General features: G+C 45.9%; 1 protein-coding gene across 1 annotated transcript in view; it reads right to left on the reverse strand.

Annotated features, from left to right (window-relative positions):
• LOC138647267 (uncharacterized) overlaps positions 1–24,351 on the reverse strand; it is a 157,204-nt gene extending 132,853 nt beyond the window's left edge. Inside the window, exons 1-2 of the mRNA XM_069736203.1 lie at positions 24,337–24,351; positions 15,434–15,536 (exon numbers count right to left, since the gene is read on the reverse strand). Coding sequence (XP_069592304.1) covers positions 15,434–15,536; positions 24,337–24,351 — 118 coding nt within the window. The remainder of the gene's footprint in view (positions 1–15,433; positions 15,537–24,336) is intronic.
• Positions 24,352–26,070: the final 1,719 nt, after the last annotated feature.

Here is a 26,070-nt window from a genome sequence, read left to right on the forward strand (position 1 = left end):
GGACGCAGAGGGTGTACCTCCGTGCCGTTAGTTCGGTATGGAGGGTCTTTTTGCCCCCTTTGCGTGGTTTTCTTTAGGGTTTTGTGTAGACCGCAAAGTTATCTTTCCTATCCTCGCTCTGTTAAGAAAGTCGGGCTTCACTTTGCTGAATCTATTTCATCCCTACGTTTGTCTTTTCATCTTAACTCACAGTCATTATATGTGGGGGGCTGCCTTTTCCTTTGGGGTATTTCTCTGAGGCAAGGTAGGCTTATTTTCTATCTTCAGGCTAGTTAGTTTCTCAGGCTGTGCCGAGTTGCATAGGCAGAGTTAGGCGCAATCCACGGCTGCCTCTAGTGTTGTTTGGAGAGGATTAGGGATTGCGGTCTGCAGAGTTCCCACGTCTCAGAGCTCGTTCTATTATTTTGGGTTATTGTCAGATCACTGTATGTGCTCTGACCGCAATGTCCATTGTGATACTGAATTGCCTATCACAACAGTACAGGAAGCCAAAAGTGCTAATGATTCTCAATAGAGGGAAAAAAGAAGTTCTGAGACCATTTTTTTTTCTTTGCACTGTGTTTTGCCTTTTTTTTCCCCTAGACATTTGGGTGGTTCAGGACACAGGTGTAGCAATGGACATTAAAGGTCTGTCTTCATGTGTGGATCAGCTCACGGCAAGAGTTAAAATATTCAAGATTTTGTGGTTCAGAATTCTTTGTTAGAACCGAGAATTCCTATTCCAGATTTGTTTTTTGGAGATAGAACTAAATTTCTGAGTTTCAAAAATAATTGTAAACTATTTCTGGCTTTGAAACCTCGCTCCTCTGGTGACCCAGTTCAACAGGTTAGGATCGTCATTTCTTTTTTGCGTGGCGACCCTCAGGACTGGGCATTTTCTCTTGCGTCAGGAGATCCTGCATTAAGTAATATCGATGCGTTTTTCCTGGCGCTTGGATTGCTGTACGATGAGCCTAATTCAGTGGATCAGGCAGAAAAAAATTTGCTGGCTCTTTGTCAGGCTCAGGATGAAATAGAGGTATATTGCCAGAAATTTAGAAAGTGGTCCGTGCTCACTCAATGGAATGAATCTGCGCTGGCAGCTATATTCAGAAAGGGTCTCTCTGAAGCCCTTAAGGATGTCATGGTGGGATTTCCTATGCCTGCTGGTTTGAATGAGTCTATGTCTTTGGCCGTTCAGATCGGTCGACGCTTGCACCATTTGGCGGTATTACCTGAGATTAAACCTGAGCCTATGCAGTGCGATAGGACTATGACCAGAGTTGAACGGCAAGAACACAGACGTCTGAATGGGCTGTGTTTCTACTGTGGTGATTCCACTCATGGTATCTCTGATTGTCCTAAGCGCACTAAGCGGTTCGCTAGGTCTGCCACCATTGGTACAGTACAGTCAAAATTTCTTCTGTCCGTTACCTTGATCTGCTCTTTGTCATCGTATTCTGTCATGGCGTTTGTGGATTCAGGCGCTGCCCTGAATTTGATGGACTTGGAGTATGCTAAGCGTTGTGGGTTTTTCTTGGAGCCCTTGCAGTGTCCTATTCCATTGAGAGGAATTGATGCTACGCCTTTGGCCAAGAATAAGCCTCAATACTGGACCCAGTTGACCATGAGCATGGCTCCTGCACATCAGGAGGTTATTCGCTTTCTGGTGTTGCATAATCTGCATGATGTGGTCGTGTTGGGGTTGCCATGGCTACAAGCCCATAATCCAGTATTGGATTGGAAATCCATGTCGGTGTCCAGCTGGGGTTGTCAGGGGGTACATGGTGATGTTCCATTTCTGTCAATTTCGTCATCCACCCCTTCTGAGGTTCCAGAGTTCTTGTCTGATTACCGGGATGTATTTGATGAGCCCAAGTCCGATGCCCTACCTCCGCATAGGGATTGTGATTGTGCTATCAATTTGATTCCTGGTAGTAAATTCCCAAAAGGTCGACTGTTTAATTTATCCGTGCCTGAGCACACCGCTATGCGCAGTTATGTGAAGGAATCCCTGGAGATGGGGCATATTCGCCCGTCATCGTCGCCATTAGGAGCAGGGTTCTTTTTTGTAGCCAAGAAGGATGGTTCGCTGAGACCTTGTATAGATTACCGCCTTCTTAATAAGATCACTGTTAAATTTCAGTACCCCTTGCCATTGTTATCTGATTTGTTTGCTCGGATTAAGGGGGCTAGTTGGTTCACCAAGATAGATCTTCGTGGTGCGTATAATCTGGTGCGAATCAGGCGAGGCGCTGAATGGAAAACTGCATTTAATACGCCCGAGGGTCATTTTGAGTATCTAGTGATGCCATTCGGACTTGCCAATGCTCCATCAGTGTTTCAGTCCTTTATGCATGACATCTTATGAGAGTACCTGGATAAATTCCTGATTGTGTACTTGGATGACAATTTGATCTTCTCGGATGATTGGGAGTCTCATGTGAAGCAGGTCAGAACGGTTTTTCAGGTCCTGCGTGCTAATTCTTTGTTTGTGAAGGGATCAAAGTGTCTCTTTGGTGTGCAGAAGGTTTCATTTTTGGGGTTCATCTTTTCCCCTTCTACTATCGAGATGGATCCTGTTAAGGTCCAAGCCATCCATGATTGGACTCAGCCGACATCTCTGAAAAGTCTGCAAAAGTTCCTGGGCTTTGCTAATTTTTATCGTCGCTTCATCTGCAATTTTTCTAGTATTGCCAAACCATTGACCGATTTGACCAAGAAGGGTGCTGATTTGGTCAATTGGTCTTCTGCTGCTGTGGAAGCTTTTCAAGAGTTGAAGCGTCGTTTTTCTTCTGCCCCTGTGTTGTGTCAACCAGATGTTTCTCTTCCGTTCCAGGTCGAGGTTGATGCTTCTGAGATTGGAGCAGGGGCTGTTTTGTCGCAGAGAGGTTCTGATTGCTCAGTGATGAAACCATGCGCTTTTTTTTCCAGGAAGTTTTCGCCTGCTGAGCGAAATTATGATGTGGGCAACCGAGAGTTGCTGGCCATGAAGTGGGCATTCGAGGAGTGGCGTCATTGGCTTGAAGGAGCTAAGCATCGCATGGTGGTATTGACTGATCATAAGAACTTGACTTATCTCGAGTCTGCTAAGCGTTTGAATCCTAGACAGGCTCGTTGGTCGCTGTTTTTTGCCCGTTTTGACTTTGTGATTTCGTACCTTCCGGGCTCTAAAAATGTGAAGGCAGATGCTCTGTCTAGGAGTTTTGTGCCCGACTCTCCGGGTTTATCTGAGCCGGCGGGTATCCTCAAGGAAGGAGTAATTGTGTCTGCCATCTCCTGATTTGCGGCGGGTGCTGCAAAAATTTCAGGCTAATAAACCTGATCGTTGTCCAGCGGAGAAACTGTTTGTCCCTGATAGGTGGACGAATAAAGTTATCTCTGAGGTTCATTGTTCGGTGTTGGCTGGTCATCCTGGAATCTTTGGTACCAGAGAGTTAGTGGCTAGATCCTTTTGGTGGCCATCTCTGTCGCGGGATGTGCGTACTTTTGTGCAGTCCTGTGGGATTTGTGCTCGGGCTAAGCCCTGCTGTTCTCGTGCCAGTGGGTTGCTTTTGCCCTTGCCGGTCCCGAAGTGGCCTTGGACACATATCTCTATGGATTTTATTTCAGATCTTCCCGTTTCTCAAAAGATGTCAGTCATTTGGGTGGTCTGTGATCGCTTTTCTAAGATGGTCCATCTGGTACCCTTGTCTAAATTGCCTTCCTCCTCTGATTTGGTGCCATTGTTCTTCCAGCATGTGGTTCGTTTGCATGGCATTCCAGAGAATATCGTTTCTGACAGAGGTTCCCAGTTTGTTTTGAGGTTTTGGCGAGCCTTTTGTGGTAGGATGGGCATTGACTTGTCTTTTTCCTCGGCTTTCCATCCTCAGACTAATGGCCAGACCGAACGAACCAATCAGACCTTGGAAACCTATCTGAGATGCTTTGTTTCTGCCGATCAGGATGACTGGGTGTCCTTTTTGCCTTTGGCTGAGTTCGCCCTTAATAATCGGGCCAGCTCGGCTACCTTGGTTTCGCCATTTTTATGCAATTCTGGGTTCCATCCTCGTTTCTCTTCAGGACAGGTTGAGTCTTCGGACTGTCCTGGTGTGGATACTGTGGTGGACAGGTTGCAGCAGATTTGGACTCATGTAGTGGACAATTTGACCTTGTCCCAGGAGAAGGCTCAACGTTTCGCTAATCGCAGACGCCGTGTGGGACCCCGACTTCGTGTTGGGGATCTGGTTTGGTTATCTTCTCGTCATATTCCTATGAAGGTTTCCTCTCCTAAGTTTAAACCTCGTTTCATTGGTCCGTATAGGATTTCTGAGGTTCTTAATCCTGTGTCTTTTCGTCTGACCCTCCCAGATTCTTTTTCCATACATAACGTATTCCATAGGTCATTGTTGCGGAGATACGTGGCACCTATGGTTCCATCTGTTGACCCTCCTGCCCCGGTTTTGGTGGAGGGGGAATTGGAGTATATTGTGGAGAAGATTTTGGATTCTCGTGTTTCAAGACGGAAACTCCAGTATCTGGTTAAATGGAAGGGTTATGCTCAGGAAGATAATTCCTGGGTTTTTGCCTCTGATGTCCATGCTCCCGATCTTGTTTGTGCCTTTCATGTGGCTCATCCTGGTCGGCCTGGGGGCTCTGGTGAGGGTTCGGTGACCCCTCCTCAAGGGGGGGGGTACTGTTGTGAATTCTGTGGCAGAGCTCCCTCCTGTGGTCACAAGTGGTACTTCGGCTGATTCTCCCTGGGAGCTTCCGTTTGTGGAGGAAAGTGGTACTGCGGCTTCTGAGTTTCCTCCCTCAGGTGATCTGGCGAGGTCGATAGGTGCTTCTCTACTTAACTCCACCTAATGCTTTGATCCATGCTTCCTGTCAATGTTCCAGTGTTGGACTTGTTTTTCCCTGGATCATTCCTGTGGCCTGCTGCTCTGCATAGCTAAGTTCTTCTTTGCTATTTGTTTGCTATTTTTTCTGTCCAGCTTGTCTAATTGTTTTGCTGGAAGCTCTGGGACGCAGAGGGTGTACCTCCGTGCCGTTAGTTCGGTACGGAGGGTCTTTTTGCCCCCTTTGCGTGGTTTTCTTTAGGGTTTTGTGTAGACCGCAAAGTTATCTTTCCTATCCTCGCTCTGTTAAGAAAGTCGGGCTTCACTTTGCTGAATCTATTTCATCCCTACGTTTGTCTTTTCATCTTAACTCACAGTCATTATATGTGGGGGGTTGCCTTTTCCTTTGGGGTATTTCTCTGAGGCAAGGTAGGCTTATTTTCTATCTTCAGGCTAGTTAGTTTCTCAGGCTGTGCCGAGTTGCATAGGCAGAGTTAGGCGCAATCCACGGCTGCCTCTAGTGTTGTTTGGAGAGGATTAGGGATTGCGGTCTGCAGAGTTCCCACGTCTCAGAGCTCGTTCTATTATTTTGGGTTATTGTCAGATCACTGTATGTGCTCTGACCGCAATGTCCATTGTGATACTGAATTGCCTATCACAAGAGACCCTCAGGACTGGGCATTATCCCTTGAATCAGGGGATCCGGCATTGCTGAATGTAGACGCATTTTTTCAAGCGCTCGGATTATTGTATGACAAATCTAATTCTGTGGATCATGCAGAAAAAACCCTGTTGGCCCTGTGTCAGGGTCAGGAAGCGGCAGAATTATACTGCCAGAAATTTAGAAAATGGTCTGTGCTCACTAAATGGAATGAGGATGCTCTAGCAGCAATTTTCAGAAAAGGTCTTTCTGAAGCCCTTAAAGATGTTATGGTGGGGTTCCCCACGCCTGCTGGTTTGAGCGAATCTATGTCTCTAGCCACTCAGATTGATTGGCGTCTGCGCGAGCGCAAAGCTGTGCACCATATGGCAGTGTCTTCTGAGCAGAGTACTGAACCTATGCAATGTGATAGGATTTTGACTAGAGCAGAACGGCAGGGATTCAGACGTCAGAATAAGCTGTGCTTTTACTGTGGTGATTCTGCTCATGTTATTTCTGATTGCCCTAAACGTACTAAAAGGGTTGCTAGGTCTGTTACCATCAGTACTGTACAGCCTAAATTTCTCTTATCTGTGACCCTGATTTGCTCATTGTCGTCTTTTTCTGTCATGGCATTTGTGGATTCAGGCGCTGCCCTGAACGTAATGGACTTGGAAATCGCCAGGCGCTGTGGTTTTTCCTTGCAGCCTTTGCAGAGCCCTATTCCTTTGAGGGGCATTGATGCTACACCATTGGCCAAGGATAAACCTCAATACTGGACGCAGCTGACCATGTACATGGCTCCAGCACATCAGGAAGATTGTCGTTTTCTGGTGTTGCATAACCTGCATGATGTTGTTGTACTGGGTTTTCCTTGGTTACAGGAACATAATCCGGTGCTGGATTGGAAAACTATGTCTGTGACTAAGTGGGATTGTCAAGGGGTACGTAGTGACGTTCCTTTGATGTCAATTTCCTCTTCCCCCTCTTCTGAAGTCCCTGAGTTTTTGTCGGATTTCCAGGATGTATTTGATGAGCCCAAGTCCAGTTCCCTTCCTCCACATAGGGACTGTGATTGTGCTATTAACTTAATTCCTGGCTGCAAGTTCCCTAAGGGCTGACTTTTCAATCTGTTGGTGCCAGAGCATGCCGCCATGCGGAGTTATGTTAAGGAGTCTTTGGAGAAGGGGCATATTCGGCCGTCTTCGTCACCATTGGGAGCGGGGTTCATTTTTGTTGCAAAGAAGGATGGCTCCTTGAGACCCTGTAGAGATTATCGTCTTCTTAATAAGATCACGGTCAAATTCCAATACCCCTTGCCTTTGCTTTCTGATTTGTTTGCTCGGATTAAGGGGGCTAGTTGTTTTACTAAGATTGACCTGCAAGGGGCATATAATCTTGTTCGTATTAAACAGGGTGACGAATGGAAAACCGCATTTAATACGCCTGAAGGCCATTTTAAATACCTTGTGATGCCTTTTGGGCTTTCTAATGCTCCTTCTGTATTTCAGTCCTTCATGCATGATATTTTCCGCAATTATCTTGATAAATTCATGATTGTGTATTTGGATGATATTTTGATTTTTTCTGATGATTGGGAGTCTCATGTGAAGCAGGTTAGGATGGTATTCCAGATCCTTCGTGATAATGCTTTGTTTGTGAAGGGGTCTAAGTGCCTATTTGGAGTTCAGAAGGTCTCTTTTTTGGGTTTTATTTTTTCTCCCTCGTCTATGGAAATGGATCCTGTTAAGGTCCAAGCCATTCAAGACTGGATTCAACCCACATCTGTGAAGAGCCTTCAGAAATTTTTGGGCTTTGCTAATTTCTATCGCCGTTTCATTGCCAACTTTTCCAGTGTGGTTAAGCCCCTTACTGATTTGACGAAGAAAGGCGCTGATGTGACGAACTGGTCCTCTGCGGCTGTTGAGGCCTTTCAGGAGCTTAAACGTCGATTTACTTCTGCCCCTGTGTTGCGTCAGCCGGATGTTTCTCTTCCTTTTCAGGTTGAGGTTGACGCTTCTGAGATTGGGGCAGGGGCCGTTTTGTCTCAGAGGAATTCTGATGGTTCTTTGATGAAACCGTGTGCTTTCTTTTCCAGAAAGTTTTCGCCTGCGGAGCACAATTATGATGTCGGCAATCGGGAGTTGTTGGCTATGAAGTGGGCATTTGAGGAGTGGCGACATTGGCTTGAGGGAGCCAAGCACCGTGTTGTGGTCTTGACTCATCATAAGAATTTGATTTACCTCGAGTTGGCCAAGCGGCTGAACTCTAGACAGGCTTGATGGTCTCTGTTTTTCTCCCGTTTTGATTTTGTGGTCTCGTATCTTCCGGGATCTAAGAATGTTAAGGCTGATGCCCTCTCTAGGAGTTTTTTGCCTGATTCTCCTGGAGTCCTTGAGCCGGGTGGCATTCTTAAGGAAGGGGTGATTTTTTCTGCCATCTCCCCTGATTTACGGCGGGTGCTTCAGGAATTTCAGGCTGATAAACCTGACCGCTGTCCAGTGGGGAAGCTGTTTGTTCCTGATAGATGGACAAGTAAGGTGATTTCTGAGGTTCATTGTTCAGTGTTGGCTGGTCATCCTGGGATTTTTGGTACCAGAGATTTGGTTGCTAGGTCCTTTTGGTGGCCTTCCTTGTCGCGGGATGTGCGTGCTTTTGTGCAGTCCTGTGGGACTTGCGCCCGGGCCAAGCCTTGCTGTTCCCGCGCTAGTGGGTTGCTTTTGCCTTTGCCGGTCCCTGAGAGGCCCTGGACGCATATTTCCATGGATTTTATCTCGGATCTTTCTGTTTCCCAGAAGATGTCTGTTATCTGGGTGGTTTGTGATCGGTTCTCTAAGATGGTCCATCTGGTACCTTTGCCTAAGTTGCCTTCCTCCTCAGATTTGGTTCCATTGTTTTTGCAGCATGTGGTTCGTTTGCATGGCATTCCGGAGAATATTGTGTCTGACAGAGGTTCCCAGTTTGTTTCTAGGTTTTGGCAGGCCTTTTGTGCTAGGATGGGCATTGATTTGTCTTTTTCTTCGGCGTTTCATCCTCAGACAAATGGCCAAACTGAGCGAACTAATCAGACCTTGGAAACCTATTTGAGATGCTTTGTGTCTGCTGATCAGGATGATTGGGTGGCTTTCTTGCCATTGGCCGAGTTTGCCCTTAATAATAGGGCTAGTTCGGCTACTTTGGTTTCACCTTTCTTTTGTAATTTTGGTTTTCATCCTCGTTTTTCTTCGGGGCAGGTTGAGCCTTCTGATTGTCCTGGTGTGGATTCTGTGGTGGACAGGTTGCAGCAGATTTGGACTCATGTGGTAGACAATTTGACGTTGTCTCAGGAAAAGGCTCAGCGTTTTGCTAACCGCCGTCAGTGTGTTGGTCCTCGGCTTCGTGTGGGGGATTTAGTTTGGTTGTCTTCTCGTCATGTTCCTATGAAGGTTTCTTCCCCTAAGTTTAAGCCTCGGTTTATTGGTCCTTATAAGATTTCTGAGATTATCAATCCTGTGTCTTTTCGTTTGGCCCTTCCAGCCTCTTTTGCCATTCATAATGTGTTCCATAGATCTTTGTTACAGAGATATGTGGTGCCCGTTGTTCCCTCGGTTGATCCTCCTGCCCCGGTGTTGGTTGAGGGAGAGTTGGAATATGAGGTTGAGAAAATTTTGGATTCTCGTTTTTCGAGGCGGAGGCTTCAGTATCTTGTCAAGTGGAAGGGTTATGGCCAGGAGGATAATTCTTGGGTTATTGCCTCCGATGTCCATGCCGCCGATTTGGTCCGTGCTTTTCACTTGGCTCGTCCTGATCGGCCTGGGGGCTCCGGTGAGGGTTCGGTGACCCCTCCTCAAGGGGGGGGTACTGTTATGAATTCCGCTCTTGGGCTCCCTCCGGTGGTTGTAAATGGCACTTTTGTGAGTTCTGCTCTTGGGCTCCCTCCGGTGGTTTTAAGTGGAATGGCTGCTCCTTGGATTTAGCAGTCAGCAGCTGCTTCCACTGATTGTCTATTCTGCTCGGCTATTTTGCCTGGCTCTTTCCTTCAGCTTGTGCCACTTGTCAATGGTTCCTGGTTGGATTCACATCTCTCTTGGATTTCCCTGATATTCCCTGATATCCAGTTCAGCAAAGATAAGTCCTTTCTTTGCTCTTTTCTGTCCACATGTTGTGGACTTATTCGTTCTGTGCATTCTATGTTTTGTCCAGCTTGTCAGTATGGATTACTTCAGTTAAGCTGGAAGCTCTGGGAAGCAGATTTACCCTCCACACCTTTAGTCAGGTGTGGAGATTTTTGTAAACTCTGTGTGGATTTTTGTAGTTTTTAATACTGACCGCACAGTATTCCGTCCTGTCTTTTCTATCTAGCTAGACTGGCCTCCTGTGCTACATCCTGGTTTCATTCTACGTATGTCTTTTCCCTCTCCACTCACAGTCATTACTTGTGGGGGGCTATCTATCCTTTGGGGATTTTCTCTGAGGCAAGATAGTTTTCCTGTTTCTATCTTTAGGGGTAGTTAGTTCTCAGGCTGTGATGAGGTACCTAGGGAGTGACAGGAGCATCCCACGGCTACTTCTAGTGTTGTGTTGAGCTTAGGGACTGCGGTCAGTACAGGTACCACCTCCTTCAGAGCTCGTCCCATGTTGCTCCTAAACCACCAGTTCATAACACCCTGTAGCACATAGTGCTGTATATATATTTTAAAATTGATCTACTACTTATCTACTATATAATTGTCTAAGGGTCACTTCCGTCTTTCTGTCTGTCTGTCCTTCTGTCTGTCTTTCTGTCTGTCACGGATATTCATTGGTCGCGGCCTCTGTCTGTCATGGAATCCAAGTCGCTGATTGGTCGTGGCAAAACGCCCACGACCAATCAGCGACGGCCACAGTCCGGCGGCAATATGGCCGCCTTTTCCTCCCCACAGTCAGTGCCCGCTCCATACTCCCCTCCAGTCATCCAGTCAGCCCTCACACAGGGTTAATGCCAGCGATACCGGAGCGTGGTGTAATGCACTACGGTTACTGCGTATGCAGCATCAATAGTAAAAAGATCTAATGTTACAAATAAGAATAATATTAAAAGAAAGGTTATTCTCACCCTCCGACGTCGCGTCCTGTCCTCGGCAGTGCAAGCGGCAGGTTCCGGTGCTAAGGATGCTATGCGAGAAGGACCTGCCATGACATCACGGTCATGTGACCGCAACGTCACCACAGTTCCTACGCTCATACCAACCCTGGGACCGGAAGCTGCCGGGTGCACCGCACACAGGCGACCGGACTACAAGGGACCCTCGGAAGGTGAGTATATGTTTACTTTTTATTTCTTAACCTGTTACATACGTGGCTGGGTAATATACTATGTAGCTGGGCAATATACTACGTGACTGGCCAATATACTACGTGACTGGGCAGTATACTACGTGTCTGTGCTGTATACTACATGGCTCTGTGCTGTATACTACGTCGCTGTGCAATATACTGTGTGGCTGGGCAATATACTACATGACTGGCCAATATACTACGTGACTGGGCAGTATACTACGTGTCTGTGCTGTATACTACGTGGCTCTGTGCTGTAAGTGCAGCGCCCCAGAGTCCTGGTCATTGCAGTAATGTCGCTCTGCCACTAAGGAGAGTGATGTTATGTCTGATTGCACTAAAGGAGTTCACCTGACCAGGTATCACAAGCACACATTACACTTCACACTCTGGCCACTAGGGGGAGCAAAAGGCATAATGTATTAGGCCACTCCTCACACTGGTAAAACTAGGGGTCGGATAGGAAGTTAGAGGAGAACGCAGCCTGGGAGAGTCCAGGGAGGACCTGTCAGGGGTGGGTTCCTGACGGGGGCCTAGCAGAAAGAATAGAAAGCAATGGAACCTTGCGGCGGTATCCTTAGAAAGGACACGAAGAGAAGGATATTGTGGAAAGTGAGAAACAAGATCAAGGCACAAAGGAGATCCAGTAGGAGTCGTGCCCCGAGAACGGCAACTTCCTACTGAGTCATGTAGCCGGTGACCGGAACACTGAGGAAGTAACTGACTCTATGCCTTACTTCAAATACCGCAGGACAGTTAATTATAGGTTGGCTGTCTACCATACATCACCTAAGCAGACATAGGGGGCAAGCGTGGAGAGGGGCGTCTCTAGGGTCCAATAATAGCTCCGAGCCTTCCCGTCAAACGGGAGCGTCCTATCCAGATAAACTTGGGGGACAGAGAGAGAGAGAGAAAGAACGAACACGAGAGTTGTGAGGACTATGCCGAATGCTCAGCAGGGAAGAACTACAACACACAGGCGCTAGTGGTAGGCACTGATTTCCACCTGCAAAGGGAACTCTGGATGTGCCTTTGGACCGGCCGGTCTCAGACAGCCCTGTTAACAGTGCTCTGGATTGCGGATCCCGAAGTCTTCAGTAAAAGGTAAAGAGACTGCAACCCTGTGTCCTCGTTATTGACTGCACCTCACACCATCGCCACCTACACTACTGGGAAGCCCTGGGGATATACGTCACCTGTGGGAAGATATACCATCTAGCTGCCATCACATCACCCCAGTGGACCCCAAGCAGCGTCGGTCGACCTGACCGAATACCACAGGTGGCGTCACGAAACCTTAGCCGACCTTCATCACCTCTTTTATTGGGCTCCCCTTAGCAGGGTCACGGACCGGGTCCAGCCACCGTGACAACCCTAGAACTGAGACAGAGAGGACCGGTACCGAGGAACCCGCGGCCCTGCATCTGGGGGCGCTCCATATACTACGTCGCTGTGCAATATACTACGTGGCTGGGCAATATACTATGTCACTGGGCAATATACTACATGACTAGGCAATATACTACGTGGCTGGGCAATATACTACGTAGCTGGGCAATATACTACGTGGCTGGCCAATATACTACGTGGCTGGCCAATATGCTATGTGGACATGAATATTCTAGAATACCCGATGTGTTAGAATTGGGCCACCATCTAGTTATTTATAAACATCTATGTACTGCATGATATATACAATTTAATATATGTTTTATGCATATTATTGCACATAGTAGTATAGGATATATATATATTTAAAATTTGATTATATTGTACATATTTGTTACCTGGGAGGTGGCCTTTTAAATTTATTTTATTTTATACTGTATTGTCTCCCTATCTCAAAGGTGCGGGCACCTCTTTTATCTTTATACTTTCTTGTCCTGTATTATCTTGGATCACATGTTCGGCTTCTCTTTTTTTTTGGTTTCCATGAATTTTCCGACTGGTCTACCATTCATCCACCCAACAGATGTATGTCACCTATTTTATAAGGAAATACAGCTCTGGCAAAAATTAAGAGACCACTGCAAAATGTTCAGTGTGTCCGATTTTTCTCTTTATAGGTATTTTTTGAGTAAAATGTAAATTGTTCATTTATTATACAAACTTCTGACAACATGTCTCCAAATTTCCAAGCAATAAATGTTGTATTTTTTTTTCTGAAAAGGAGAAATGGTCAAAATTTAAAAACAAAACCCACAGTGCTTTCAGACATCAAATAATGCAAAGAAAACAAGTTCATAATCATTTAGAAACAACAATACTAATGTTTTAACTCTGGAAGAGTTCAGAAATCAATATTTTGTGGAATAACCATGATTTTCAATCACAGCTTTCATGCGTCTTGGCATGCTTTCCACTAGTCTTTCACACTGCTTCTGGCGCAAAAATTTAAGCATGTTCTTCTTTGTTTGATGGCTTGTAACTATCCATCATCCTCTTGTTTACATTCCAGAGGTTTTCAATGGGGTACAGGTCTGGAGATTGGGCCGCCCATGACACGGTTTTGATGTGGTAGTGTAACACCCCAGGTAACCGGTTGTTACAGTGATGTTGTCTTCCTTTCGGGGAGATTGATGTCATGCTTGGAGGGAAGGAGGATTCCCTTTACCAGGTAAAGCACCTACATGCAACACATTCTGAATCCAGGCCAGAAGGGGGCGCTCTGAACCCGGATTCAGGGAAGCTTCCCCAGATAGATAGATATATATATATATATATATATATATTCTGGTCTGGAGGAGGAGTTAGACAGTTGATCGAGTGAGTTGTGGAGAGGAGTTGGAAGAGAGAAGAGTGAGAGCAGAGAGTAAAGCCGTGCAGCCACGTGTGAAGCTGCAGCTCCAAGACGGAAGAGAACCTGAAGGGTTGCAGTGATAGTGAGCATTTGAGGGGAGAAACAAAGGAGAAGAAAGGAGCTTGGAGGGGAACTGTGACCGGGCACCCTCTGAGCTGAAGCGCAGAAACCGGGCACTGGGAGCCCGAGGCTGTGTCGTACTTCAAGTCTCACAGCAGAACCAGAAGGACAGAGGCTTGCAAGTCATCTGTCCGCACCCACACCTGAAGGTGCCGCAGTATACAGAGAGCCCAGGTCATGATAAAGAATCTGTAAAAAGGCTCACACTGCCCACCATACAGGTTACTCTCCCAGGGCAGGAGAGAGAGGACTTTGTAAGGGAGGCGCAGGCAGCAAGGATTTCGCATAAGAGCGAGAGCAGGAAGGCTTACAAACCTCACCTGGGAGAGGGATCCATTACTGCCTCCAGGCTGTCCAGACCACACAACCACCTGTTGCTGGTACCCTGGACTGTGGCTTACTACAACCAGTACACCAGGTAAAGAGACTGTAATCCTATGTCCTCTGTTTCTTCTGGCAAAACACCATCCTAGCCAAACACACCGGGAGCCCTGGGGACCCAGCTTCACCTGTGGGAAGCGTCACCATCTTTGCTGAAGTACCATCGCCCCAGAGGACCCCTTTAAGTACTCCTGACCGAGCACCACAGGTGGCATCACAAACTTTTATTATTTTCACAACCCCTTTAAAGACCTTCCCCTTAAATGGATGCCCAGGGCCACGGACAGGGTCACCGCCGCCATGACACATTCCCTTAAGTACCGGACCTGGTACCGAGTACCCCTAGAACCTGGCGGGGGCTCCAGTGGTCTCTTAATTTTTGCCAGAGCTGTATATACACTGGCATATTTAATTGGATATATATCTATTGCTGTGTCCAGTACTTATTTTCTATTACGTCTTCCATACAGTATTATGGACACCACATAGTCCTCCACACAATATTATGAGCACTACATAGTCCTTCATACAGTACATACTTCATACATTATTGGCTCCAAATTTTGCTCCATAAAGAATAATGGGCCCCAAATAATGCTCCAAACAGAATAATTGCCCAGATAGTGCTCCATACAGAATAAAGGGCCCCATATATTGCTCCATACAGAATACTGACCCACATAGTGCTCCATATAGTATAACTTGCCCCATATAATACTCCGTACATAAAAAAAAATAATCAAATACTTACCTCTTTCGTTCCGTGCAGCTCCAGTTTCCTCACCATTTTCTGGCCTTCTGCATTGCTCGGCACAGAGGGTGTATAAACGTCACAAGTCATAAGATAATAAAGATAGCAGAGCTGCCAGGAATAGGGAGAGATGAGTATTTGAAACAACGATGCGGAGGGAGTGGGCCCACGACTCATGGGCCCCATAGTGTGCTGGTGTCCCCAACGGCATGTGAGCCCCCGTTTATCTAGGGCACCGGGTGCACTGGGATGACATGCCGTCCCTTCACATATGCCTCCGTCCAATCTCACACAAGTTGAGCTAGTTTGCAAAGAAGAATCGGCAAAAATGTGAGACTTTATATGTGCAAAGCTGGTAGAGACATACAACAAAAGACTTGCAGCAGTAATTGCAGAGAAAGTGGATCCTACGAATCAATGTCAAGGGGACTGAATACAATTACACATCACAATTTTAAGATGTATATTTTAAAAATATTTAGAAAACCATGTATCATTTCCTTCACACTTCACAAATACTTGCTAATTTGTGTTGGTAGACTACAGCAAATCCCAATAAAATACAAAGTTTGAGGGTGTAAACTGAAAAAATGTGAAAAAGTAAACAGGGTAAGAATACTTTTTCAAGGCACTTACAACTAGCAGATTACCTGCAAGTGGCTTCAGAACACTGCTGTTATTCAGCAAGAGTAAAGGTTGTGCAAGCTGCGGTGTCTTCAGCTTCCTGCCATCTTTTTTGTATTTCCTCATTTCCTGGTTAATAAAGCACACGATAGAAATGTAAACATGTATTAGAAATGCAGGTCAGGTTATACGTAATGAAATAGCTGAAGTATTCATTTAGTAAAATTTTACTTATTCTTAGTTAAAACAAAAGGATACATAATAGTAAGGCCTCATTCAGACGTCTGTTCTTCATGTACTTGCTCAGTGTTTTTTTGTATTTATTATAATCTGTGGGACTATTCATATGTCACTGAGAAATGTCCATTTTTGATCAAAAGAACAGGTCTTTGGGTCCGTGAAAATCAATGACGGAGCACGGATGCCATCAGTGTACAATTCGCGAGCTCTCCGTGATTAACACTGGAATGGATAGGAGAGGCTTTTCAATTTTTCTTTATTTTTCTATATGTGAAAATTACTGATAAAATACTGATAGTAAGGCCAGTTTCACATGTCCGTATAGTTCCAGTACTGGAGAAGACAGTACCGGAGACATCCATGTCCGTGTGTTTACTACGAGTGGCAACCATGTGCCACCCATGTGCTGCATCAGTACAACACGGACAGCCGCCAGGGAAGGAACGCTACAGTAAGCGCTGTTCCCCGGTGGCTGGTGCTGAAGCCGGCTGTCTTCATTCTCCTCTGCTCTGTCGTCAGCAGAGGAGAATGATGAGCGTAATATTAAAGTCCAAACGACAGCAGGTGGTGAATTTTGGGACCGTTACCCCCATCATCCGACACCTGCTGTCGCTAATAACAGTGACAGCAGGTGCGAAGTATGGGGGTATTCCACAGCTGCTGGCTGCGATTGTTGTGAAATAGATGATTGAAAAACCCGACATGGGTTCCCCCCTATTTTATTAACCAACCAGACAAAACTCACAGCTGGCGTCTACAACCTCCAGCTCTCAGCTTCTGCAAGGTTGGTTATCAAGAATGGAGGGGTCCCCATGCTGTTTTTTAATTATTTATTTAAATCATTCATTTGAATGGGTCTACGTTATTGAATGGGTCCACTATGAGAAGTTATTGCATAAGTTGTGATTTCCTACAATCTTGAAGGGTTGAGACCAGCCTACAACCTGGCCCAGGGTCTGAAAGAAGATCAAGCTCAATTATGATCTGCAGAGACATACTGTACATATCGTATATGTAGGGACCCCGTTTACTGATGGCTTCAAGCGAAGCTCTGTCCTTCTCTCCTGAAATCTTTTGTATATTTTTCATAAATACTACCTCCCTTTGGATTATATAGAAATTTAATAGTTCTGTTCCTTCTGTTCTGTAAACTACGCCTAAGGGCTCCTTCTCACTTGAGAGAAATACATCCGAGTCTCGCAGGTTAATTCCCTGCTCTGGCGCCGGCACTCCAGAGCGGAGAGTGCAGCTCCATGTATTGCTGTGCGGCCACACGCTCTGCTCTGGTGTGCCGGCGAAAGAGCAGGGTTTTAACCTGCGAGACTCGGTTGTATTTCTTGCAAGTGAGAAGGAGCCCTCAGAGTGATAAGCTAAGCTACCGTAACTGTGTCCAAATGATGTATTGGTGGTGGCAGCGAGTAGTCTGTGGTTATCGTGGAGTTAGCACTGACTGTACCAGGGTGTATACACATATTCCAGGTGTTGGAATCCGGAGGTGTATAGACCATATGCTCACCGTTAGTTTTCCGATAACTGGCCTAGTGATGCGAACAGGCTGTGGCCTTCTCCGTTGATCAGAGCGGGTGGTACTCATGACCTTCCCGGACTGTGATATCAGGAATTTGTGGGTTAAGAAAGTCCTGTCAAATTAAAATCTCTGACATGCTTGTTCTAAGTAGTTTTCCACATGTAGAAAGTTTTCAAAAGAGACCAACACGCCAATGCGCAAACAATAAAAAAATTTAAAGAGAAGGCTAGGTTCTTTGACTGTAGGGAAATGCCCTTGGAAAACAATTTGGACAAATAATAGATCATTTCTGTTTAAATCAGACATGGGCAGGTGAATATTGAATGGCTCACCCTCCCCCAGTCCTATTCACCCTTCTGGTGTCATCGCTGCATATCAGTCCCTGCATCTCGGGCACCGGCATCTCTCTTCCTGTCTTCCTTCCTGTGCTGAGCGGTCAGTGGTGCCGCTCATTAAATTAATGAATATGCGCTCCACGCTTATGGGAGTGGAGACGCGTACATGTTCATTACTTTAATGAGCGGTACCATGTGAGCACGGAAGGAAAACAGGAAGAGAGATGCTGGCACCGGATATGCAGGGACTGATATGCAGCGATGACACCGGGAGGGTGATTATGATGTCTTCTGCTCCCACACCCCCCACCCCACCGGCAATGAATCATGTATAAGCCAAGAGGGGTGTTTTCAGCACAAAAAAAGTGTGTGACCATTCTACCAGACGCCGGTTCAAAGCGGTCACTAACTGCTCCTGCTGGCGATTCAGCTGCTCCATGTCAACAAAGCAGCTCTTCTGTGCTGCTCTATCGATGCGGCGTGACTGCTGACAATTAGACAGTCATGAGCCAGCTGTCAATCAGCATGATGTTGGCAGTTACGCCCTGTCAACAGTGAAGAGCGGAAGAGAAGCCACTCCTCTGTTGACATGATGTCAGCGGAAGCCGCTGAATTGCTGGCAGCAGTGGCCTGTGACTGTTCTGTGCTGGTAGAAATCGGCGCTGGGCACAACAGCCAGGAATTAGCAGCTACCTCAGTGTTAGTTCGTTGGCTTATAGTAAAAAATTGTTTAGTCCTGGATAAACCTTTTAAACTTTTGAGCTTAGTATCTTACGTACAAAGGGTTGACAGATTCCCTTTAAAATATAATGGGATCATAGAAGCATCTATGGAGCTGTCTGTGCCCCGCCACCCTCCCCATTTTCTTGGCTCCATATATTTCAAATATAGTTCGTCCTCCCGTGAAGTAAGTGCTTTTCTGTCTTTCTGTAGCTACAGTTGAGAGGGAAAAGTGAGCATGCTTCAAGTCTATGCTGAGACTGCATATTAGAGGTGTGATGTACTTGACAATTTTCACATTACTCAGGAGCTCGGTTGGAAAACTTCTATAGACGTCTTTCATCAGCTCACTCTGAGATAACAATCTATTAAGTGGAACTGTTTACCTTCAAAACACTTAAGATTTATTATGTTGGATGAATTCATTGTGACTGTTTGACAGAGTTTACAAACAAGAGACACGAGTCTTGGCATGTTTCTTCAGTAAGATCTGATTCGAAGAATAGCTGATTCCTCTGTTCTGTGGACTTCATCCAACTGAGCTGCCAAGGAGGTATTGGGGGAGGAAGGAATTCTAATTAACTACAATGTTTTCTCAGCAATGAAGCATAAAATATATAAACAACTGCACTCTCTGAATGTAGTGCCAATTACAGGCTTATGCCTCTTGGTCTGAACTAGTCTTTTAAATGAGAATTAAAGGCTGAGGCCCGAATGACTGTCATGGTGGTGTATTCCCTAGCAAGGTTTATTGGTTTCTGTGAGTTGCGTTATTATATTTGAATCCTGATTGACTAAGTTTGACTTTTTTTCTGCTTCTTCCCCATTGTAATGTGTAGTCGGCACTGCAACCTTAACGTTACTGGTCTCCGATTCGTCCTACTACTTTACTGAACTGCCCACTACTTACTGCACTGATGCATTGGTCTTGATTCATCAAACTTTTATGGCAGAATTCTGGTATAAAAAGCGCTAAAATTTTGCAACTTTTGGCATTCTCGTTTTACTGTCACCCAGCTCCAACAAAGTGGGGAGAGCTGGGGTGATGCGGGAGGTTAGTGACCCCCGCTCGTCATAAATTTGTCCCATATCAGAGATACATGCCACTCGTCAGAGCATCTAACTCCAGTACACCGCCGCATCAATTCCAGAGGGATAATCACTGGTTTTGATGAATCAGAGCCATCTTCACCCTGGATTGTCGAACTACTCTTATAAATTTTGGCATATGGTTCTCTTTGGCATACCCGCATCACTGTTATCTGGCTAGCGGCGGCGGGAGGACAAGTATGGAGAAAGGCTGCAGAGCTGTAAGTGCAGACCAAGCCCTCTGCACTTGCAAGTTCATTTGCATAAACATTCACCATTGCGTTTCTAGAAAAACATAGAAATGAGCTTATAATACAAAGGTATAGACATAATCAGCCTTTCAGATGCTTTACATAGATTGCTAGTTTAGGGTCTAAAAACTTGCTGACAGGTTTCCTTTTGAAGTTTGGACAAATCAGTAGCAAAGAGACTATGCAAGATCTGATAATGTTATTCCCATCTTCACAGTTGCATATTATTGGATAGTACTTGTAAAAATGAGCGATTTTGCAATTTATTGCTTAGTACAATTTAAATGTATTCTTAAATGGGTTTTTCGGTGAACAAAGTTAATGTTAATAATAGATAATAAGATAATCTTAGAAATATACCCCTGCTGTGTACTGTGTAATGGCTGTGTCTGACCATTCAGGGACATGGTCTGATCATACCACAGCTCCTGGGCAGGGGAGGACACAAGAGGGAATGCAGACAGGACACCAGGGGATCACAGCTGCTTCTTTCTTTGAATTTAAACATTGCTTATAAAAAGGTAATAAAATGTTTTGCCTCACAGAAAGAATCAGCTGTGATCCCCTGCTGTATGTCTGTATGCTTATTTTGCATCCTCTCCTGGTAAAGAGATGTGGTATGATCAGACCATGTCCCAGCACGGTCAGACACAGCCATTACACAGTACACAGCAGGGGCACATTTATAAGATTATCTCAGCACAGGAACATTATTTTTTTACACATCCAATTGTAGAACTTTTTTTTATGAATAGATCTATTGATTAAAATATACTTTGTTCTGGGGGAAACCCTAAAGGGTTGAACCAAAACTGTGACTGTAGTCACTGGCACTGCGCTTTAAAAAGAATATTGCACAGTAACAAGATCTTACTGAGCGCATGTCAGAATTGACATTTGATACATGCTGAGTAGGGATGGGCGAACGTGAATTTAAAAGTTCAGGTTTTGTGCTGGACACCTGGTGTCCGGAACCAAACCCGAACAGAGATATTTTACTCTATTTTTGGTTTCCTGTTCAGGTTTGACAGTCTAATAAAGCTTGTTGAAAGGCTGCAGCTGTGTGTATTCTGCAACCCATATCTGTGAGAGTACTGTGCTACTACGGCTGTGTGTACTCTGCACCCCCCTCCCCCTCCCGCCTGTGGGAATGCTGTCCTTTAAGCAGCCTAGTTTTCTGCATACCCTGCCCGTGGGGGTATGTCCTTAAACCTGCCATGTGTACCCTGCACCCCCCACCTGTGAAATTACTGTTAATTTAATCCTCTGTGTTTTCTAGTAGTCTGAGCAATAAATAATTGGTATCAGTTGTCTCATTGCCATTAGTGGGCTAAATAATTAATTTTTCAGGACCGCTGTGTGTTTCCTAGCAGTTCTGCAAATCAATATATCCCATCAGCTATCCCGTTGTCATTTCTAGGCCCCAAAAGGAATTTTCTGGACTGGTGTGTTTTTCATTAGTCTGGGAAATAAAAAATTGACACCAGTCGCCTAGTTGACATTTCTGGGCCAAAGAAACAATTTTTCAGGACCACTGTGTTTTTTCTAGTACTATTGCAAATAAATAAATCTACTCTTCTGCCATGTCTCTGCTAGTAGTCTTTAGAAAATCAACTTCTAAAAATGAGGAGAGCATCAAATAAGGGACGTGGTCTTGGCCGTGGTGGTGCTGGTGTAGCTGCTGATGGTGGCAGTGGTGTAGCTGATGCAGGGAGAGGATGTGGTTGTTCTGTACATGCTATGTGCCCAAATACTACACCTTTGTCTGGTGCACGCAGATGACAGGAAGTTATTCATCATTTCTAGGCCTGAATACCACTGCACAAATGGTGAGGCCACAATATGTTGAAAAGATGTTAGATGGCTGAGAGTGGCTCCAGTTCTTTCACATTATCTTCCACCCGCTCCACTGCAGAAAGTACGCAGTTTGCACCAGAGGACCATGGTCATCCAGCTTCCAATTCATCCCCTTCTAAATCAGCCAAGCAGTCTGAGCCCTAAGTTATGCAGCAGTCTATTCTGCTTTTTGATGACTCCACTGGCTGGGGTTCTATGGCCCATCCCTCTGCCCCTGCTCCATAAGTGGAAGAGACTGAGTGCACTGATGCCCAACCACTTGTTAGGTTGAATGATGAGTACGTGGGAGGGCTAGTGCACACGGTGAGTGGACTACCGCAGCACATGTCAGATGATGATAAAACTCGGTTGCCAATTTCATCATCTTTCTGCAGTGTGCAGAACGACAAGGAAGGCAGGATTAAGGAGTTGGTGGAAGATGATGCGTGGGATGATGATGTTCTAGACCCCTCTTGGAGCAGAGGCCATCCTAGTGATGTGCGTAGTTCAGAGAAAGAGGAGGTGGCCACGCTGCCACAAAGCATAACAAAAGAGGGAGCAAGGGCGCAAGGGCACAGTGGGCAGCCCCTTGCCAGTACATTGGCTGCTACTTTCCACTGCGCCGCTGAAATAAGCACACCAAAGCCAGAACAAAAGAACTTTTTGGCGTGGCATTTCTTTAGGGAATGTGCTGCCAACAAGTGACAGGTGGTTTGCACTCTGTGCCAGCTGACACTGAAACGAGGCATAAATGTTCTGAACCTGAGCATGACCTGTATGACAAGGCATTTGAATTCCAAGCATGAGGTGCAGTGGAGTGTACACCTTAAAAAGCATGACAGATCTGGGTTTCCTTTTGCTACCACTTTTCCTACGGTCTCAACCTCTTTCTCCTGCTCACGATCAACAGGGCGGCCTGCTTTCCCACAAAGAGAGGATATGACAGCATCATCACCACCACCACCACCCAGTGTCACCAAGCATCACCACACCATCCCATGGAAATGTTCAGCTTCCCATCCTCCAAATCCTCAAAAGAAAGTTGAGATACCAAACTAGCCACCTATGAACCATTGTCCTGTATGATCGCATTTCCAAATTACTAGGCTCTGAAATGCTGCCATTTTTTCTGGTCGAGATGTTCAGTTGTAAAAAACTGATGTCAGTGACTGTCCCCCAGTACATTGCTCCCAACCGCCACTGGGGCTATGCCTGCCCAGCACAAACATGTTGCGGACCAAATCAAGTGTGCACTGTGCAACGCCATAAGTGGCGAGGTTCACATAACCACCAATATGTGGACCAGTAAGTATGGCCAGGGACGTTCCATTTCTGCCCAGGGGGTACATGAAGTGGCAGCTGGGGCAGAGTCAGCAGGCGTTCTAACTCATGTCCTACCACCACCTAGTAGTGTTGGACGTTTATCTGTCAAGGTTGCCTCCTCCTACTTTTCTTCCTCCACATTCGTAGACAGGAAGAACTACACCACCAACTTGAACACAGCTGGGGGAAATGACAGCAGGCTTTTCTGTTTGAGGGACAAATCTCACAATGCACAGGAGCTGTGGGCTGGGACCAAACAGCAGACAGATAAGTGGTTGGTGCCAGTGAACCTCAGGCACAGCCTGTGGTGTGCAATGACGGGTGAAATCTCAAAGCAGCTCTCAGTTTGATGCACATCTCTTTCCTGGCGCATGTACTATACTTGGTGCTGCAGAGCTTCCTGAAAAACTAATCACACATGATGGAACAGCTGCTGCTGAAAGTGCAAGGAATTTGTGCGCATGTTCGGCGTTCTCATCCTGTTGCTGCTCGCCTGTCTGCGTTGCAGCGTCACTTCTGCTCCCGGTCACCGGCTGATATACAACATACCAACAAGGTGGAACTCCATCTTGAATATGCTGGAGAAACTGTGCAAACAACAGCAGGCAATAGCTGCAGCACGTACGGCTGAGTCATTCTGCAGAACAACATCACTTCACCACTAGTGATGAGTGAGTATACTCGTTGGTCGGGTTTTCCCAGGGGTCTTCGAATATTTGTAACTGCTTGGAGATTTAGTTTTCCTTGCCGCAGCTGCATGATTTTTGGCTACTAGATAGCTTGATTACATGTGGGGATCCGCTAGCAACCAGGCGACCACCACATGTACTCAGGCTGGCTAGCAGCCATAATTCATGCAGCTGTATCAACAAAAACTAAATCTCCGAGCAGTCACAAATACTCGGAGACCACCCGAGCGTGCTCTGGATAACCCAAGCGTGCTCTGGATAACCCGAGCAACGAGTATACTCGCTCATCACTATTCACCATCAATGAGTGGGCCTCCAAGCAGGATGTGTGTGCCATGTTGTTCCTCTGGATCAACATGCTAGGGCATGCTAGGTTAGGCTTTGGATTTAAGTAGATGGACTTAAAGTCTTCCTTCAACCTTAATAACGATGTTACTATGTTGCACTGCTTTGAATATTCCACCAATATGGCCAGTGCTGATGATGTAATCATCAGCGTTACTATACCACTTATATGCCTGCTGGAAAAAAACAATTCACGGATGACGTGGTGGCACAGGAGGTAGAGATGCAGAAGAAGCAAAACCAATTCACAACATTATCTGGCTTGTTGTCCACACATGGCTTGGAGGGTGGGTTACTGTCCCAACATCGGCAGGAACTCAACTGTACAGCCAGGGGACAGTTTGTGAGGATGATGATGATAAGGGGGAGGTGTGAGAGGAGGAACAACTGTTTTCACAGCAGGGTGACACTCAGATCAGCTCACGGGCATCACTGGAGCATGGCTGAGGGGATACAGAGTACCCAGACGATATACCTCCCACGAGAACAGCTTGTCGTTGTCTATGGGCAGCCTGGCACACATGAGCCAACACATGATCCAGTGCCTATGGAATGACCGCCGAGTTGCCCCACCCACACCATGAACATGTCGTCGACATACCTAGCATAAAGCCTGGGTACCCCCGTCGCATGTACCCTGGCCAACCTCTTTCTTGCGAGGTTTGAGGAGGAATATATTTATTCCAATAAAAACCCGTTTCTTCGGCATATCAGGCTTTATGCTAGGTATGTCGACGACATGTTCATGGTGTGGGATGGACACCAGGATGCCTTCACTGATTTTGTGAGGTACCTGGGGACATCCAACACCATGAACATGGGTTTTACCTCGCAATTTGGAGGTACCAGCTTGGTTTTTCTGGATGTCAAGTTACATATTGATGATAGGGGCATCTCCACCGAAGTGTATCGAAAACCTTCGGCATCCAATTCTTTATTACACTACAATAGTGCTCATCCGCCATATATGAAACAATCCCTGCCTTATAGTCAACTTCTCAGGGTAAAAAGAATCAATAGCAATCCTACGGGGTTTGTGCAGCAGTCAGTCGATTTGATCGGTAGATTCAAGAAGCGAGGTTACCCCCCTTCCGTTTTGAATACTGCCTATGATAAAGCGGTTGCCACAGAAATCTCCATTTCTCCCAAAAAAAGACAAGAAGAAAAAAAGTTCGTTTTTAGTTTTAAATATGACCCGCTGGATAATCACATCAGAACAGTCATACGCAGGAATTGCCAGATCCTGCGACAAGATAATGATCTCAAAGAGATAGTAGATAGGGGACCCCTTTTTGCTAGTCGTCGGAGTAGAAACATTAGAGACAGCATAGTCCGCAATCGCTTTGTGACCAGTAGAAACAATTGGCTTATGGACAGTATCCCCAAAGGTAACTTTAAGTGCGGGGGCTGCAATTTTTGTAAGTATCATCATACAGGTAACAGTGTTAGAGTGGGACACATACAACATCTGGTACGAGACTTTATTTCCTGCAGGACTACCCACGTTGTCTACATTCTGTTTTGCCCATGTAGACATTTCTATATCGGTAAGACGATTCGCCCTTTGTTCGTTCGTATCAGGGAGCATTTTTATTCCATTTGCACAGGGAAGGGAGCTCCGAGGTTAATAGATCACCTCCGTACTCACCATGCAGGAAACACTCAGGTGTTGAGGTTCGCTGGTCTGGAACGAGTTTCATTACCAGAGGGGGGAGGAGACTTGTGCCGCCTCTTACTACGTAGAGAAGCCAGATGGATCCTGCGCACAGACGCAGCAGGACCGTCTGGTTTAAATGATATGGTCGACATATCGGTCTTCTTGTAAACTGTTTCATTATTTAGTTCTAAATGTCAAATTCGGTTTAGTTTGTAGTTCTTGGTGTGGGCTGTTTTAATGTTTCGTTGTTTTTAATGCAAAATTGTTTTAAATGTAACATTGTTTATGTTTTGAGTCCCAGGGGAGGAGTTTGAGACTCGGATGGGTCTATAAAACACTCCCCTTTTCCACTCAGCGCTAGGACCCGTTGAAGTGCCGTGGAGCACGAAACGGCCGTTGTCCGTAGCTGACTCCATCCCTCCCTGCTTTTCGTTTGTTATTATGTCCAAATAAAGTGATATTCACCGCAACAGGGTAAGTGCGCGCCTACATTTTTCTATTTTTTATAAAGAAAATAAAGCCTACCTTGCCTCAGAGAAATTCCCCAAAGGAATAGGCAGCCCCCCACATGTAATGACTGTGAGTAAAGATGAAAGTCACAAACGCAGAAATGAGATAGGTTTCAGCAAAGGGAGGCACGACTAACTAAA

This window comes from Ranitomeya imitator, chromosome 1, assembly GCF_032444005.1.
Source record: "Ranitomeya imitator isolate aRanImi1 chromosome 1, aRanImi1.pri, whole genome shotgun sequence".
In the NCBI taxonomy this organism is placed as follows: domain Eukaryota; kingdom Metazoa; phylum Chordata; class Amphibia; order Anura; family Dendrobatidae; genus Ranitomeya; species Ranitomeya imitator.